The 15776-nt window shown below is 45.3% G+C and overlaps 1 protein-coding gene across 6 annotated transcripts in view; it reads left to right on the plus strand.

The window, feature by feature from the left end:
- ARHGEF3 (Rho guanine nucleotide exchange factor 3) overlaps nt 1-15776 on the plus strand; it is a 320183-nt gene that overhangs the window by 129209 nt on the left and 175198 nt on the right. Inside the window, exon 1 of one of the 6 annotated variants that reach the window (XM_047691549.1) lies at nt 13122-13322. The exons of the other annotated variants lie outside the window; for them this stretch is intronic. Within the exon in view, the coding sequence (XP_047547505.1) occupies nt 13137-13322 (186 nt within the window). The 5' untranslated portion in view covers nt 13122-13136. Of the gene's footprint in view, nt 1-13121; nt 13323-15776 lie in introns of those variants that run through there. 6 annotated transcript variants of the gene reach the window in all.

The raw sequence follows: 15776 nt of genomic DNA on the forward strand, positions 1-15776 counted from the left end.
GTGGCTGTCACTGGGAGCAGAGGCATATTCTCCAAATCCCACTGTGGCCCAGTGCGTCAAGTATGTCTTCATAATGAGAGAGGTTTGGGCAGAGGCTAAGCTGATTGCAGGTCTCAAGTGAGGCCCTGAGCACATTTCAGATTCGGAATGCAAATCGTTGTCTGCGGTAATTACAGTTTGTGCCTTGGCCCTGCTCGGCCCCCGTGGTCATTATCTTGGTGCAGAATAAGCAGCTTTGTGCTTTTTGAGTGGGAGGTAATGAGGGGGAGAGAGGGGCGCTTGAGGGACATTTAAGGGCCCATCCCCAAGTCTGAGTGGGTGTAGGACAGACCCAGGTGTGTGTTGGGGTGCCACCATGGACAAACTGTGACCCGTGGGCCAGGAACTCAACCTCTTTGAGCCTCAGCGCCCTTCAGTCTTGGCCTCCAGGAAGGTTGCCCTGGTGATGAGATGGTGATGATGGGATGGGCACTCATCACGGTGCCTGGCACATAGGAGGTGTTGACCAAGGGGGAGATCCATGGTCTGCCAGGTGCCATAAGGGCAGGGATCTGGGATGGGCAAATACACACCCTTCTAAAAGGGCAATTCCCATGCACATATCAGTTACCCCTTCTTCCTGCAAAGGGACTCTGGTGCACCCTTTTCATGCTTCACACGTCGGCAGAATTGACAAGAGCTTAGAGTGCTGGCTTGGGTCAGACTTCCTGCAGGTCACTCTAGCTGTGTGCCCTTTGGTGCTTTGATTAACATCTCTGAGCCATGGGTTTTATTGTTTGTAAAATGGACATCATAATTGTATGTGATTCACAGTGTTGTTGGGGAGATTATCTGTGAAAAATGCCTGTGAAGTTGAGCACCAGGGCTTGGCTCAAAGTATGAAGGGGGTACTATTGTTGTTCCCTTGCAGAGACAAGGAAATGAAGGTTTTAAGGGCTAAATGACTCTCTCAAGCCTATAGCCCAGATGTGGTGGGGCCCGAACTCTGGCTCAGTAAATTGCCTGGTTCCATGTTAGTGTCACTGTCACTCTGCCTCGAGGTGTTCAGAAATCACTGCACAAAGACTGCCCAGCCATCTGCTCCCGGGCCTCCACTCCTCAGATCCCTCATTTTTGTTGACAATTTTTCTTTAAAAAAAAAAATTATTTATTTTAGAGATGGAGAAAGAGTGGCACTGGGGGGAGGAGCAGAGGTTGAGAGAAAAAATCCTCAAGCAGATTCCCTGCTGAGCATGGAGCCCAGCGTGGGATTCGCTCTTATGACCCCAAGATCATGCCTGAGTGGAAAGCAAGAATCAGATGCTTTGCTGACTGAGCCACCCAGGTGCCCTGACAAATTCTCTCTTCAATTGGGTTAAAGTGGATCATAGTACTATTATTATATTACCATATTATACAATGTTATGTATAATATGTTATATAATATTAAAATAGAAATTTATATAGCCTTGTGTGGTGGATGCTCTTTTAAAAAAAATTTTTTTTATTATTAACATATTGTATTATTAGCTCCAGGGGTACAGGTCTGTGAATCGCCAGGTTTACACACTTCACAGCACTCACCATAGCACATATACTCCCCAATGTCCATAACCCCACCACCCTCTCCCTACCCGCCTACCCCCGGCAACCCTTAGTTTGTTTTGTGAGATCAAGAGTCTCTTATGGTTTGTCTCCCTCCCGATCCCATCTTGTTTCATTTATTCCCTTCCTACCTCCCAAACCCCCACGTTGCCTCTCAACTTCCTCATATCAGGGAGATCATATGATAATTGTCTTTCTCCCATTGTCTTATTTCGCTAAGCATAATACCCTCTAGTTCCATCCACATTGTTGCAAATGGCAAGATTTCATTTCTTTTGATGGCTGCAGGTATTCCATTGTATATCTATACCACATCTTCTTTCTCCATTCATCTGTTGATGGACGTCTAGGTTCTTTCCATAGTTTGGCTATTGTGGACATTGCTGCTACAGACATTTGGGTGCATGTGCCCCTTCAGATCACTACATTTGTATCTTTAGTGTAAATACCCAGTAGTGCGATTGCTGGGTTATAGGGTAGCTCTATTTTCAACTTTTTGAGGAACCTCCATGCTGTTTTCCAGAGTGGTTGCACCAGCTTGCATTCCCTGTGGTGGTTGTCTTACTCTTATTACCCCCATTTAACAGATGATAAAATGGAGGTAAAGAAAAGTCAGTAGCCAGAGGTCACATGATAAGCATAGCACTGGGATTTGAATTCAGGTTGTTTGGCTCGGACATCCTGTTCCTAACCCCCAAGCTAAACTGCTTGCCTTCATTTCCAATCTACTTTCCAGATGTTGTACTCTTGCCACCTTGGTGGGCCTCAGGGTTCCCAGACCTCCTTAGCTCCAAACTTAGCAGACTGCTTCCTAGGGCCCGTCACTGTGTGCTTGGTCACACCTCGCCCCAGAGGGTGGTTCTGGGGACTCCTCTCACAGCTCCCAGGTGCTCATTCAACCCAGGAGGACATTTGTGCCTCAACCTTGTACATTCTTAAAAAAATAAAAATCAGCCTTTCGTTTTAATGACACAACCCAGGGGTAAGGTTCCTGTTATCACATGGGAGGAGTCTGGCCAGAGGTGATTGGAGTTGTAAAGTCAAGTAGCAGGGGAATTCCTTCTTTGCTCCATAAATTAGTGACACGAGAGCTCTGTGTAATTTCACATTATGGGAGAGAATGGCTGTGCTTAACTCCTGTTGGGAGAGGAAATTTGTCTCACTTCTCATTTAGCAAGGAGAGGGAGTTGGGAAGCATAGAAGTGGAATTTTGTTATTGTTGTTAAATTCCTGGCTTTTAGCTAATATATTTATGTATATGTACTTTAACATGGGAAATATCGCCCATATTAGATAGTCATGGCCACTGTTCTTGACAAAAAGAATTCTATCTGATCGTGTATCTGTTCTTACTGAAAATCTTTCTCTCATTCTCCATTTTCTTTCTTTTTTTTTTTTTTTTTAAAGATTTTATTCATTTATTTGACAGAGATCACAAGTAGAGAGGCAGGCAGAGAGAGAGAGGGAAGCAGGCTCCCTGCTGAGCAGAGAGCCCGATGTGGGATTCGATCCCAGGACCCTGAGATCATGACCTGAGCCGAAGGCAGAGGCTTAACCCACTGAGCCACCCAGGCGCCCTCTCATTCTCCATTTTCAACAGGGAGGAGTTGGAATTTCTCCCTTGGTTGCAACCTTCTCTTCTCCCAGTTTAACCACCCCATGCTTCCCATGGCCCTTTGAACATCTCCCCACCTCTCTCCTTCACTGTGGCTCCCCTCCCCTCAGCCTAGCAAAACCCTACCCAACTTTAACGACCTGCTCAAATGGCTCTTCTCCTAGTGGGACCTGAGTATTGCCCCTGGCTGTTTCCTCAGTGTTCCTGGTGTTCCAAGGCCATGGAACATGGCAGGATGAGCAGCAAACATTTTTTGCAGGTCTGCATTCCCTCTGGCCCATGAGGTTTTTGTTTTTTGTTTTTTGTTTTTTGTGTTTTTTTGTATGCCCAACACTTTGGGCGCTGAGCTGGGCACTTTTCTGTGAATGAAGGACCCCTGCTCCCTCTTTACACAGGCCCAGCTGCATTTCTTTCCTCAGCAGGGTCTGTGGATAATAGAGAGAATTCCAGGTGATAGGACTGGAACACCGGGCTGTCAGCTCCGTGAGTGTGGGATCTGCCCTGTTGCTCCAGAGTCTACACTGTGGTTAATGCTCATTTAGTCACTGTCAGACAACTGCCTGAATGAGCACCATGGTAAGGGGCCCGTGTTACAGACCTGGATTCAAACTTCTATTCCATCACTGCCAAGCTTGGACAACTTCCTTAACCCCTCTGAGCCTGTGTCCTCATCTATAAACTAAGGATAATAAAAGTACCTATCTTATAATGGTCATAGAATTAAATGTTTAATGTCCAGTGCATAGCAAGCCCCCAATCAGTGGTGGTTGCCAAAGTTATTAATAGATCAATTAATCACAGGGCATGTGCTGGAAAGAAAATCAACAGGGTGTCAAGATAGGGGATGAGATGGTGAGGTGGGGAGTGTGATCCTTTAGGCACCTTGGTCAGGGAAGGCTTCCTGTAAGCTGGGACCAAACTGTGAGATAGATGCTGCTGTAACATGAAGATCTGGAGGAAAGGGTTTTCTGGAGAGCAAGTGCTAAGGCCCTGGGATCAGGAAAGAGCTTAATGAGGAACAGAAAGTGTGACTAGAGCTTGGGAGTTGGCAGGAGAGTAGAATGAGATAAGGGCTTAGGAGGGAGACAGGGGCCAATTGATGCAGGGCCCTGTGGACCAAGGGACAGTGTTTGGATGGAATTTGAAATGTGAAAGAAGCCATTCAGTCCTTGTGCTCAGAATCAGTCTGCGGGATCAGGTTCTGGACTGCTTCAGCTTTAGCCTGTCCTGTGTTCTGTGGGTATGAGCTAACCTCTAGCAGTAAAACCCAGTTCTGATTGATTTAAGCAGAAGAGAAATTTATTACAGGATATAGGAAACTCAGAGAATTTCGGAAGGGTTAGGGAACCCGGAACAAGCTCAGATTACACCACTAAACATTTCCTACAAGCACACTTGCTGCCACTGCTGCGCGGGTGTAGGTAGCACGGTTTGTGCCAAGTAATGTGGCTGCTCAGTTACCCTCGTTGCTGCCTCTGTGAGCTGCTGCCACCGCACCCCGCCTCCAAGAATAGCGTCTGCAGTGTTCCTGCTCTTTGCATGCCAGCCTTTGATGCCACATCTTGGGGTGGGATTATCTGATTGGCTGAGCGTAGTTCATGCTCTCCTTCCAGAGCCACAAGGGAAGCTGGGAGAGAAAGTGTGTGGCATCCTCATCTCTTTTCAGCCGAACAAACGTGGGTTCTCCTTAAACCCGAGAAGACAGTTGAACTGCAGAGTATCCAGAGGGTTAAAAATGTCCCTCACAGAGACACGTGGAGTAGGTGACTCATGGGGTCCCTTGGCCTCAACAGCTCTCACCAATAGGTGGTAGCACTTTAAGAAAGAAAGAGCAGACTGCCTTCCTCTTAGACAATGATTTAAGAAAAATAGTGCCAAATTTGGAAGCAACTATTTCTCAGTCTGTTGAGAGGCTAAGAACTTTTTTTTTTTAATTAGTTTAGTTCGTGCAGGTGTGTGGGGTAGCATGCTTCCCCCATGTTTATCACAGATTTGCATTCCTGTTGGAAATGCCTTTAGCCATTGTCAGTCCTTATAATTGCTTCTCGTTAGGGCCACGTGGGGCTTATTGTCCAAGATTTTGCTGCGAGGTTTATTGTTTATCTTACACCGTCTCCAGGAAGCTGCAGGCGGAAATCTCTGAGCCTTACCAGGAAGTCTGACTTAAAGGGACAGCTTACCCAGCAGAGCACTAACTGGGAGAAGGCTCTGAGCTTCCAGCCAGAATCCATTTCCCTCTGGTGGCAGCTGGAAGCCTTTTCTGAGAATCCCGCCCCCCGCTTGGTTTGCTGGTTTCCAGTGTTCAATTGATTCCCTATTGATTCGGATTTAAGAAAAAAGTGGCCATATTTACTCTTTGAGTACACATGGATACACACCAACCAAAATAAAACAAAAAACCACTTTCGCTGTGGTGTAGGCAGAATGGAAGCTCTGAGTCATGGGAGCACACACGCCTTTTCAATTTCTTGTTATTTTCTTGGGGGGCTATTTTTGTAGAGACCTTGAACTTTTTAGACAGGGATTTCAAGGAAGTCAGCATTATAACATTGGAAAAGTAAATGGGAGTGGGGGGCACCTGGGTGGCTCAGTGGGTTAAGCATCTGACTTTTGATTTTGCCTCAGGTCATGATCTCAGAGTTGTGAGTTTGAGCCCCGTGCTAGGCTCTGTGCTGGGCATGGAGCCTGCCCAAGATTTTCTCTCCCTTTCTCTCAGCCCTACCCCCACTTCTCCTTCCCTGTCTTAAAAAAAAAAAAAAAAGTAAAATAGAACTAAAGCTTTAACCACCTTCATATTTTTATTTTTCCTATTGGAAGGAAGAAGGGAAATGGGAAATTGCAAACTTCCATTGTCTTTTTCTTATTAGCTATCTAGTTGACAGCTCTCATTCAAATCAGGATAAAAATCAAATTAGCTCAGATTTAGTACCAACTTTTCAACTTGCTAAGAGGAACATTTTCTGCTTGGGAAAAAAACCCAAGAAGTTATTACTGGCTTTTTTTTTTTTTTAATTGTCTTTTTAAAAATATTTTATTATGAAAAAATTTAAACTTAGGCAAAAATAGAAAGAATAGTATAATGACCCCAATGTTTCCATCATCTGCAGTTCTGCTTTGAAACACATGTATCAGTTAGATTCCTATAGACCTCTCTACAACCCTGTGAGGGATAATGGAGTCATTATTCCTGTTTTACAGATGAGGAAACTAAGGGTCAGGGGAGTTAAGGGAGTTACCAGGTCTTCAACTAGCAAATGGCAGAGCCAGAGAACACAAAGCTACTCTATCAATTGACTGGTCATCATTTCAGCCAGCCAATTGTTCCCAGAAATTATCTTCAAGGAGATATCTGGATTCAAAATAAGGATGAGAAACTATTTTGTAAAAATGATTTCTGCCTTTGTTATGTATTTCTAACTCAGAAATTCAGTTTGGCAAGGGTTGTTCTTTGAAATGAGCAAATTACTGTTTAAAATCCCCCTGAGATATTCAGGTGCTAGGAATACCACCCCCCCCCCTTCATATTCACATTTTCCACTTCTAATCAATTTTGACAGTATAACGGCCAAATAGTAACTCTCATTTCCAAGTAAGGAAGCTCTCTGGCTGGTAGATATCAGCTAATCAGTTTTTAAACCTTTCCTTTTCCTAAGAATTGGGCAGAGGTCAGCAACCCACTGGAGTTTCTCTCTGAACTGACAGTGTAACAAAGAGACAGTCCTTTGAAAAAGCTGTACTCAGGGTGTCCATGTTTCTGAGCAATAAATCAAATGGGCTTATTTGCTGACACCCCAGTCTGCTCCTTGTGGAAATGCTTCAGGCCACCCTTGCTTGTGTTCATGAAGGAGCGGGAGCCCTAGGGTGCTGCTTCTTCACCGCACACACTGGAAGACAGCTTTCCCTATTTCCAATTCGCTTTTTAAAATAGCTGTCTGTGTGTCGGTTGCCAAAATAATGTGAGGAATTTGATTATAAAAGTTCAGGTCTGTTTAGAGAGAAAAAATACAGCGCTCAAGCAGTTGCTGGTAACAAAACCAGCAAGATAAGCACTCAAGATTAGCCATGATTAGCAATCTGTTGAGACTTCCATGTTTGAGCCTCATTTATTTTTAGTTCTTGTGTTGAAACCATAGATGAAGACTTTTCTATTTATTCATTCTTGACCTTGGGCAGCCAGGTTTGCTCCCACATTCTTCTCATCATTTTGTAATCTCGTTCAGCTGGGATATTAAGCAGAGCTCTAGAAGAGCATCAACATTTTCAAATGCTCCAAGTCTCTTGAGTTAAACCGTCTTGCGTAGAAGCAGTCCCGGCCTGGGACGGGGTCTGGACCCCCCAATTGTTGGTGATTCATGGTGAAGGGGGCAGAGTAGTTGTTCAAGTTTTGCAGTGGATTAACCACACTTCCAGCACTGGGGAGTAGATATGAAGACATTTGATAAGAATGCATGACCACAGGTAACTCCCAGGCTCGAAATATTTTGAAGCCCTTTTTATTTCTCACTGACTTGCCATGCACGATGCCTTCCTGCCAACCTAGTAACATCAGTGAGTAGTCCTGTACCTCCCCTCTCCACCGCAACATAAATTTTTGTTTTTTCTTAGTCTTACTTGAATTTGACAGTAGCATCCAAAACCTAAGAGCCATGAAGCAATGATTTTTCTGATATTAGGATCTTGGTTAAATCGATATGCAGTATACTATTTTAATTTGATCCCTGCAGCCATCCCGTTTTCATGAGATTGTTTCATTGCCTAGTTTTCAATTCGGTTTGTGGGATTCTTTTAAAATGTGAAGTATCCTGGGCATCTAGGTGGGTCAGTCAGTTAAACATCCGACTCTTGATTTCAGCTCAGGTCACAATCTCAGGATGGTGGGATTAAGCCCCACATTGTCTCCATGCTCAGCCAGGAGTCTGCTTGAGAGTTCTCTCTCTCTCTCCCCCTCTCCCTCTGCCCCTCCCCTCATGTGTGTTATTTCTCTCTCTCTTTTTTAAAAAGATTTATTTGTTTTTTTTTTGTTTGTTTGTTTGTTTTTTTTTTTTTTTTGAGAGAGAGAGAAAGAGAGAGCACAGGGGCAGAGGGAGAAGCAGACTGGCCCCTGAGCAGGGGGTCTGATGTAGGCCTCGATCCTGGGACTCCAGGATCATGACCTGAGCCAAAGACAGACACTTAACCGCCTGAGCCAGCCAGGTGCTCCCTGCTTTCTCTCTTTAACAAAATAAAATAAGAAAATAAAAATGTAAGGCATCAATGGAATATGATCAAAGACCGTGAAATTCCCGGCCATCACTGAGCTTTTGTGAAATCTATGGCTTCTTGGGTACAAATAGGGAAGAGACTGAGGAACCAGAATAAAATTCACATGGAGAAAACCACCGTTAGTCACCAAATTTTAATGAAGAATTCTACTAAATCTCACCATTTTGTCTTATGTACATGAAATTACCACAACCCAGATGAATATGTTTCTTATAATATTTTTGGTGAGAAAACTGCTTGAAACTTCTCAACAGAAAATTCAGTAGAATACATAGAATAACAGTGCAGGAAACACATCCATGTGAGTCGCAGGGCCAGAAGGAAGCATGTGGTGGCACCGTAGCTGGGTCCACATTTTGGCACTGGTGTCTAATGCATACAACAAGAATTTGCTAGTAATGTGGTTATTTAACCAGATGTGGGGAAATGGGAGCCATTTTTTGCATTATAGGTGCCTTATGGGTATTTCCCCATTATAAATATATAGTGATTCAGCTCCACACACTTAGAGAAAAATATTATACCCTGAGAACCTACGCCCCCAGAATTTCATAGGTTTTTTTTTTTTTCTTTTTAACATTTCACTCTGATCTATGTAGGATTTATTTTGGACAGTGTGAAGTAGGACTTTTAAAGGAGGCTTTCCTTTCCAAGAAATGAATTATCCCATTTGTTAGTGATTCTCCTCTCCTCCTGTGGTTTGCAGTCCAACATTTGCCATATGTCAAGTTCCAGAATATTCTAGGGCAGGTTTCTATAGGTCTGCTCCAGGGGCCGTATGGCTGTACCAGGGGCTTGGAAGTCAGCCCACCCAGGCCCCAGGCCCGACCCTGCCACCTCTAGGCCCTCTTGGGCAGGCTCCTGCCACCTGTTTGAGCCTCTGTTTAAAAAAAAATGTGTACAGTAGCGATAACAATGAGGCTTATCTCAGGATACTTGTGAAGGTCAAGTGAAAAACTGCATGGCAACTTCTATTAAAACATCAAAAATCTGCAGTCACCGTTTATGGTTTTAGTAACTGTGGCTTAAAAAAAAAAAGATTTTATTTATTCATTTGACAGAGAGAGACACAGTGAGAGAAGGAACACAAGCAGGGAGAGTGGGAGAGGGAGAAGCAGGCTTCCCGCAGAGCAGGGAACCTGATGGCAGGACTCAATCCCGGGACCCAGGGATCAATGCCTGAGCCAAAGGCAGACGCCCAACTTGACTGAGCCACCCAGGCACCCCTAACTGTGGCTTTAGGATGTTTTAATATCTGCACACAGATGCACTTTCATCATGAATGATGTTCTCAGCGGTGGCAGAGTTAATAAGTAACTGGGAGGCCAGATTTCAAGAGCAGCTCTCCTGTTGGCAAACAGTTCACCGGCTAGGGGCTGACGTGGCAGGTTCCTCCATACTGTGGGATGCTCCGCCGTAGGAGTCTAAAATGCGTATGATGTAGAAGGAGCCCCTGGATGCCAAGTAAAAAAAGCAAGTGGTAGAATACTGTTACCATTCCATTTTGAAAAACAGAAATAAAAAAATAAAATGTTGTACATAGCAACGTGTACGCATTGAGACAGAAGGAAATGTCTAGAAGGATTGCCAAACTGGTGGCCCTTGGGTTGTATCCAGGCAGCATCTGTGTTTTGTGTGGCCTGTTTAGCACTTTTCAAAATGGTGGATTTGTTGCGAGCATTTAAACGTTGTGAGATTTAAACGTTGTGAGATATAACCTGGGATTTGCAGCTTCTCTTGAAAAACTGGAATGTCTGGTAACCCTGGGCCAGTAGTCCCTTGGGACCCCCATAAGCTCTGGGGGCTCACCCAGGCTTTTCTTTCAGGTACCTGTCCCCGGCCTTGAAAGCACTTGGGTTTATAACCCCTTCATCTACAGCTGGCTTTGACATGGTTGCCTCTGGTAAATGGGATTGCAGTGGCCTTTGGGAAGACTCACTTAGTACACGATACACTTCTGTATGATTTGAATGTGTTATAACGACACCATGTTACTTTTGAAATAGAAAAATTTGTAGAAAAACCTATTTGAGTACTTGGTTGTATCCTAGGTGCCCTGTAGAGAGAACCCACATTCCTGTTCCTTTATAAACTTCCATTATGAAGCTAAAAATGAATGTGAACTCTGTGTGGCAGGAGCCTCTTATTACTGAAATGTTCCTTCACGATGCCCTCTGCATGGACCATTTTCGTTCCTGGAGTACTTGCTTCTGGTCAAAGCAGGGATGTCGGGGGAGATGGCCATGCTCTGTTCCTTCCTTCCTTTTCTCCTGCATGGGGTATCTGCTGGCTCTCCTGCCCGTGCTCCCCTCTTCACTGCTCCCTGCCCTGGGACCCACTCAATTTCACCTTCCACGAAGTGCTACAGCCCACAGGTTTCGGTTCTTCTTTCTCGTTCATAGTCAGCAACCAGAAGTCAGGTTTAATCATTCTTGGATCAGTTGATGTGACTGTGCCCTCTTTTCCCCAGAGAAGAAGTAAAGTCTAGTGATCATTTTACATTCCCTTTAGACACTCATTGGGAGTGACCCTGGGCTTGGCTGCTGGGGCTCCACTCAGTGTCGTGTTTGAAAATCCTCCAGGAGAGGAGCGGCAGGGCTTATGAGAACCTCATCGGCCCTTGGGAGATTGACATTCTTCATTAGCTGAGCTGCCTAATCTCACCATGTTTCTAGGCCTGTACGAATTTGGGCCCCCTTCTGTGCAGGAGGTTAGGCAAGAGGCCTTTTTAGGAATGCCTTCCCTCCCACCCCAACCAGGCACCACCCCGCCCCAGGCTTGCTTTGTGGGGAGTCAGGCTTTTGGAACTAGGGGATACCAAGGAGAAGCTGAAACCCACCTTTTGTAGGCATTGCCGTTTTTGGCACACATGGCCGACTGTTTCCTGAGTGCCAGACCTGGTAGTTACCACATGTGGGCTTTGAGGTGACCCAGATGGTTGCCTAAAAGGGCTGAGCCTTTTTCATGGTGATTTCACTTCCTTCTTTGTCCAAACAGATAGGACCCCTTCAAGCTCTTTGAAGCGAGACCCTAGTCTGTCGGGGAGCAGTGCTTTCAACGCATTTGCTTTTCTTGCCGAGTACCCCGTGGGTCTGCACGTCCCTGCTAATGCCCTCACTGATTCTCCTGCCTAGAAAACCCCTCCAAATTCTACCCACATGTCTCTTGCTCTAAGAAGCCTTTCCAGACTTTGTCCCTTAAAAAAATGCATTGGCCAGTCTCGGTTACATCTTGGCCCCTCAACACTCTTTTGCAAATCCCAGAACTTATTTTGTTCTTCAGTCGTGGGTGGTTTATCTTTGTTCATCCAGAACCCGGTGCCTTCTTCTGTAATGTCTGCAGGGCACGAGGCACTCTTCAGAGGCCCTGTGTTAGGGGCCAAGTCACTGCTGTGAGAGGATATGGGGAGAGCCTGCTCCCCTGTGTGCTCTAGGGTCCTGTCTTAGATGGAAGTTTCTTCTCTCTTTGCTGGGTCCCCCACTTCACTCAGGGCTCAGACAAGTCAAGGCTCTTAAAAATCTGTGCATTTGTTAAACCAGCCCCAGGAGACTTTTGCCTAAATCTTTGTAGCTAAAAGTTGCCAGTCAAATACTACTCAGAAACTAGAAACTAAAAAGAAATCATTGAAGGCTGCGCTGGCATTGTGTCTCCTGGGATTTGAGACCCACCGCCGCCGCCACCACCATGCAGGGAAGTGAGGCCGTCAAGTTGTTTGTGGAGCGGGGTCCAACAAGGCTGGATTTCACCTGAAACTTTGTAGGTCCCTGTGAGACAGTCTGGCTCACCCAGAAAGTCTTGGATTTGTGAAAGGCAGGCGACCGGGCAAGGTGTTCATTCTGGTGAGATCCCATTGTGTAAAGTGAGAAATGTCAGCCATGAGTTATTTCCTTACTAATTCTTTTTTTTTTTTTAAGATTTTATTTATTTATTTGACAGACAGAGATCACAAGTAGGCAGAGAGGCAGGCAGAGAGAGAGGAGGAAGCAGGCTCCCTGCTGAGCAGAGAGCCCGATGCGGGGCGTGATCCCAGGACCCCGAGATCATGACCTGAGCCGAAGGCAGAGGCTTAACCCACTGAGCCACCCAAGCGCCCCTCCATACTAATTCTGAGAAGAGCGGTCAGGCCTTCTGTGATCAACAAACTGAAAGGGAGGTTTCCAGAGGGAGCTGTTTGGAAGGGGGCTCTGAAGAGAAGATTTGCCTAAGGAAAAAAAAAAAAGAAAGAAAGAAAGAAAAGAAACGGATGGGTGTGGTATTCACCATCACTCTCTTTTACTGAGTTGCTATGAACTTGGCGATTCAGTGAGGGCTCTGTGTCCCGGGCAGGGCTGCTGGCTCTATTGATTCTGCTCTGAACAAAGTTCTCCCAGTGTCCCTTTTCTCTGTCTCACGCTGATGTTTGAGGTCGGGTCTGCAAAGCTCCAGACTTGAGGCCCGATGTCCTAGCCACGAACTCTTTGGAGCTGCTGGAGTGCCCCACATGGCTTTAGGTGGGGACCCAGTGAGCATTGTTTGTTTCCTCCAGGCTGGGGCTTGCCCAGCCAGACACTGGGTTCTGGAGTGCCTCCGAATGCCCAAAGGCACAGTGCTCTGAAAAAGCAGCAGCAGGCGAGGAAACCGCCGGAGGTGGGGAGCTCTTGGCTGGTGTGGTCTCAGCTTCTGACACTTGTAACTGATGGCCCCCTGTCACTTCCTGTCATGCAGCCCAAGTGGCAGGGAGGAGTTCCTTCAGGGAAACTATGCTCTGCTCAGCTCAGAGAATCCCGTTTGCAGGGCTCCGTTGCAGTTAGGGGCGGGGGACTCTGCGTGGATGAGGCCGGAGCGCCCCATGGTTTGGTGCTGCTTTTTTGTCCGGGCTCAGGTAAGCTCACTGTGGCAGAGTCAGGGATGGACGGGCACCCCACGTCCATGCCTGGCTGGGCAGGGCTGGGAGTTGATGGGAGGGAGGGCAAAGCTTTCACCTCCCAAGCAAATGGGCAGGGAGCTGCTGTTAAAAACACCTGGGATGATGGAGGGGGACTTCTCTCTCACTTTAGTGTGAATCAGAAAAGAGTGTGGTTGTGTTTAAGACCACAATGGTGGCTTGGTTGGAGATGATGAGTTAAGTGAGTGCCTAGCTGTCAGTGCTTCCTCTAGCATCTGTGATTGGAGGAGAGAGAGAGAGAGAGAGAGTGGGAGGAGAGGGGGGTTGGGGTTGTCTTTCACTCTTTGTTCCACGATGCTAGTATTTTAATTTTTATAAGAGATCTGTTTTCAATTAATCAAGAAAAAAAGAGTGAAAAAAAGGATGCATCTGCCTTCTGGTATTTTTTGTTTGTGGAGTTTTTTTTAAAGTCACAGAGTGGATTCTAAGATCTTTTCTTTTCCTTTGGGTTGAAAGGTGGCCGAAAAAAATTTTGGAAGTTTTTTCTGCTCGGAAGAACTTTTTTGTAGGTTTCCTTATAGTGAGTCCTATGTTGTGAATGTGTTCATCTTTGAGAAAATGAAGCCAGATATTATAAGGGGAGATTCATACTCACTGGTGTTCTCATTAAGAGTGTTGGTGCCTGGTTTGGTTATGTCTGGAGGAATGGCTGGAAATGTTACATTTCTACGGGCTGAAGAATGGTTAGGAAGCCTGAAGGTTACTCCCTCTGTCCCTTTTGTTTGTGGGTGGGCATTAAAGCTTTGGATAGCCACCCCTATTTTTTAAAAGAAAATGTCCATTGCTTTTTCTATTCACTCTCACCAGAATTCTGAGACTGATTTTTGTAAGGCTAATTTCAACTCTCATACATGACCACTCTAGACATACATTTTTAATCTTTTCATGTGATTTCGGTGGTTTTACAGTCTTTCTCCTTTCCCATCTGACTTTTCCAGCTGTTTACTCACCTGATAAAGAATCCTTTTTGAGTCTTTGAGGTACAGAAATTGGCAACATGTAAAATGACTTACTACAATTTAGTGATAGTTAATGCAACATGAATAATAAGTAATACAACACAAGCTAACATTTATTAGATACTTTTCACATGAGTAAACACTTTGCTCCCATGAGCTCATGAAATTCCTGCGACACTGTAGAGCTGGCTATTTTTACTATCCCCATTTTGTAGGTGGTAGAACTGAGGTTTAGAGAAGATAAATAATCTGCCCAAAGTCACCTAGCTGGGGAGCGGTGGATCAGGCTTCAGACTCAGGCAGAATGGATCCAGAATTGACATTCTTGGCTATTAGGTCTTGCCTGAGGATTTCAACAATGGAGCCCTTTTGCCAGCGCCTGTCACCTGCAGCTTCTTCCGCAATTCTTTGCTTTCCTGTCATTTGGCAAATCAGCCTGTTTGGGTGGATGTTTGCTACGGTCCAATTAGTGGCTACCTAAGAGGTATCTAGACAAATCACTACCTTTTCTGGACTCGGTTTCCCTACCTGTCTAATGGAAGTTTCCCTAAACTCATTTTAGTTCTGATATGACTCTAAGGTATGCAAGTATCTTATACAAAAAGTCAAACACAGTTCTCATATCTTTCCTATTTCAAAGTTAAATGAGTGCGTTTAAACATACATTTCCCAAGGATATCAGCTGGCACTCAAAATGTAATTGGCTGGCAATTGGTGGCAGTTGACCTTTATTTTGCTCTTGAAAATATTACTGAATACACTTTTATTTCTTGGTTCTGAGAGTCTCCAGAGAAAGGATCTGGAGGAATTGGGGCTGAGTGTGGGAGGTCAGTTGGCAGATGGAAATGGTGGGGAGAAAGGGAGGGGGGAACCCTTTAAAGATCTCATAAATCCATCTTCTGAGATTTGGCCAAGGGAGTTCTGTATCAGTGGAGAGATGCTAGGGTGTAATGATTGAGGGCCTGGGTTTTAGGACCACACAGATGTGGGTTTGCGTCCCAGCTTTGCCTCTTACTAGCCATGCAATCCTAAGCATATTACCAAATGTCTCTTGGTCTCTTTTCTGCTCTGCAAAAAATGGGGATGATAAATAGTGTCTACTTAATAAGATTGTCATGAGGAATAAATGAAAAGAGCCATAACCCTGCCTTGCACAGAGCCAGCACTCAGCAAACGTGATCCACGTCCCCGGTCTTACTGACCACAGACTATTAGTGGGCACCGGAGACACGAATCCTGAGTGTTTAAAGACTTTGCCGTACCGGGGCTGTGAAACATCTATCCACAGAGATAAACGTGACCCTGGTTTGGTTTTGTTGAGGGAAAGGAAACGTATTCGATGGAAGGTCAGTACTTCATTGTAAAGCCCTGATTCCAGCCATGTTTTTACAGCTTGTCCAGAACGCCAATTGGGAGCCATGAAAGGGGAAGT

Source organism: Lutra lutra, chromosome 1 (assembly GCF_902655055.1).
Source record: "Lutra lutra chromosome 1, mLutLut1.2, whole genome shotgun sequence".
Taxonomy (NCBI): domain Eukaryota; kingdom Metazoa; phylum Chordata; class Mammalia; order Carnivora; family Mustelidae; genus Lutra; species Lutra lutra.